The sequence below is a fragment of the Leptonychotes weddellii genome, unplaced genomic scaffold, assembly GCF_054177405.1.
Source record: "Leptonychotes weddellii isolate Sample4059 unplaced genomic scaffold, ASM5417740v2 HiC_scaffold_76970, whole genome shotgun sequence".
Taxonomy (NCBI): Eukaryota; Metazoa; Chordata; class Mammalia; order Carnivora; family Phocidae; genus Leptonychotes; species Leptonychotes weddellii.
In genome coordinates this window covers 1-424 of record NW_028047147.1, presented here as the reverse complement: position 1 = coordinate 424, position 424 = coordinate 1, and the positions used below count along the sequence as shown (strand labels likewise).

The window sequence follows — 424 nt, the reverse complement described above, 5'->3', positions numbered from 1 at the left end:
GGCATCACCAGGTGAGTCCTCTGGCCTGTCACTGCCGGTGGGGGGTGGGCGTGGGGTGCTTCATGGTACTCATCCTTGCAGGGGGTCTCATCTGGCCAACTAGAAACTCAGGGCAGCTGGGACTTTTTAGGCCCGACACTGGAGTAGGTACAGGTTGGGGCCATGCCATCGGTGCTTCCGGTCTTGCCCCCTGCTGGACACCCAGCTAAGCAGGAACCAGCGACGCGTAGTTGGAGGCTTTGCTCATCAGGTGGTTTTTCTCCTTCTCCAGAGACTTCCTGGCCTCTGGGCTCAGCTCCGCCCCATAGAGCCTGGAGTTTACAGCCTCCAGGTCTCTGCAACACTGCGACAGCTTCTCCTCCAGCCCATCGATCTCTAGAGCGACGCCCAGATTCTCCCGCTTCTTTTTGGTCATGTTACTTGC

The 424-nt window shown here is 58.7% G+C and overlaps 1 protein-coding gene across 1 annotated transcript; it reads right to left on the bottom strand.

Moving 5' to 3' along the window:
• Positions 1-189: 189 nt before the first annotated feature.
• On the bottom strand, positions 190-418 carry CCDC167 (coiled-coil domain containing 167). Its single transcript, XM_081811444.1, has one exon. It carries the CDS (start codon positions 413-415, stop codon positions 206-208), a length of 210 nt encoding a protein of 69 aa, XP_081667570.1. The 5' UTR covers positions 416-418; the 3' UTR covers positions 190-205.
• Positions 419-424: the final 6 nt, after the last annotated feature.

Bases quoted from the DNA above. Each gene is read 5' to 3' on its own strand.
- CCDC167 (XM_081811444.1), bottom strand. From the start codon at position 415: ATGACCAAAAAGAAGCGGGAGAATCTGGGCGTCGCTCTAGAGATCGAT.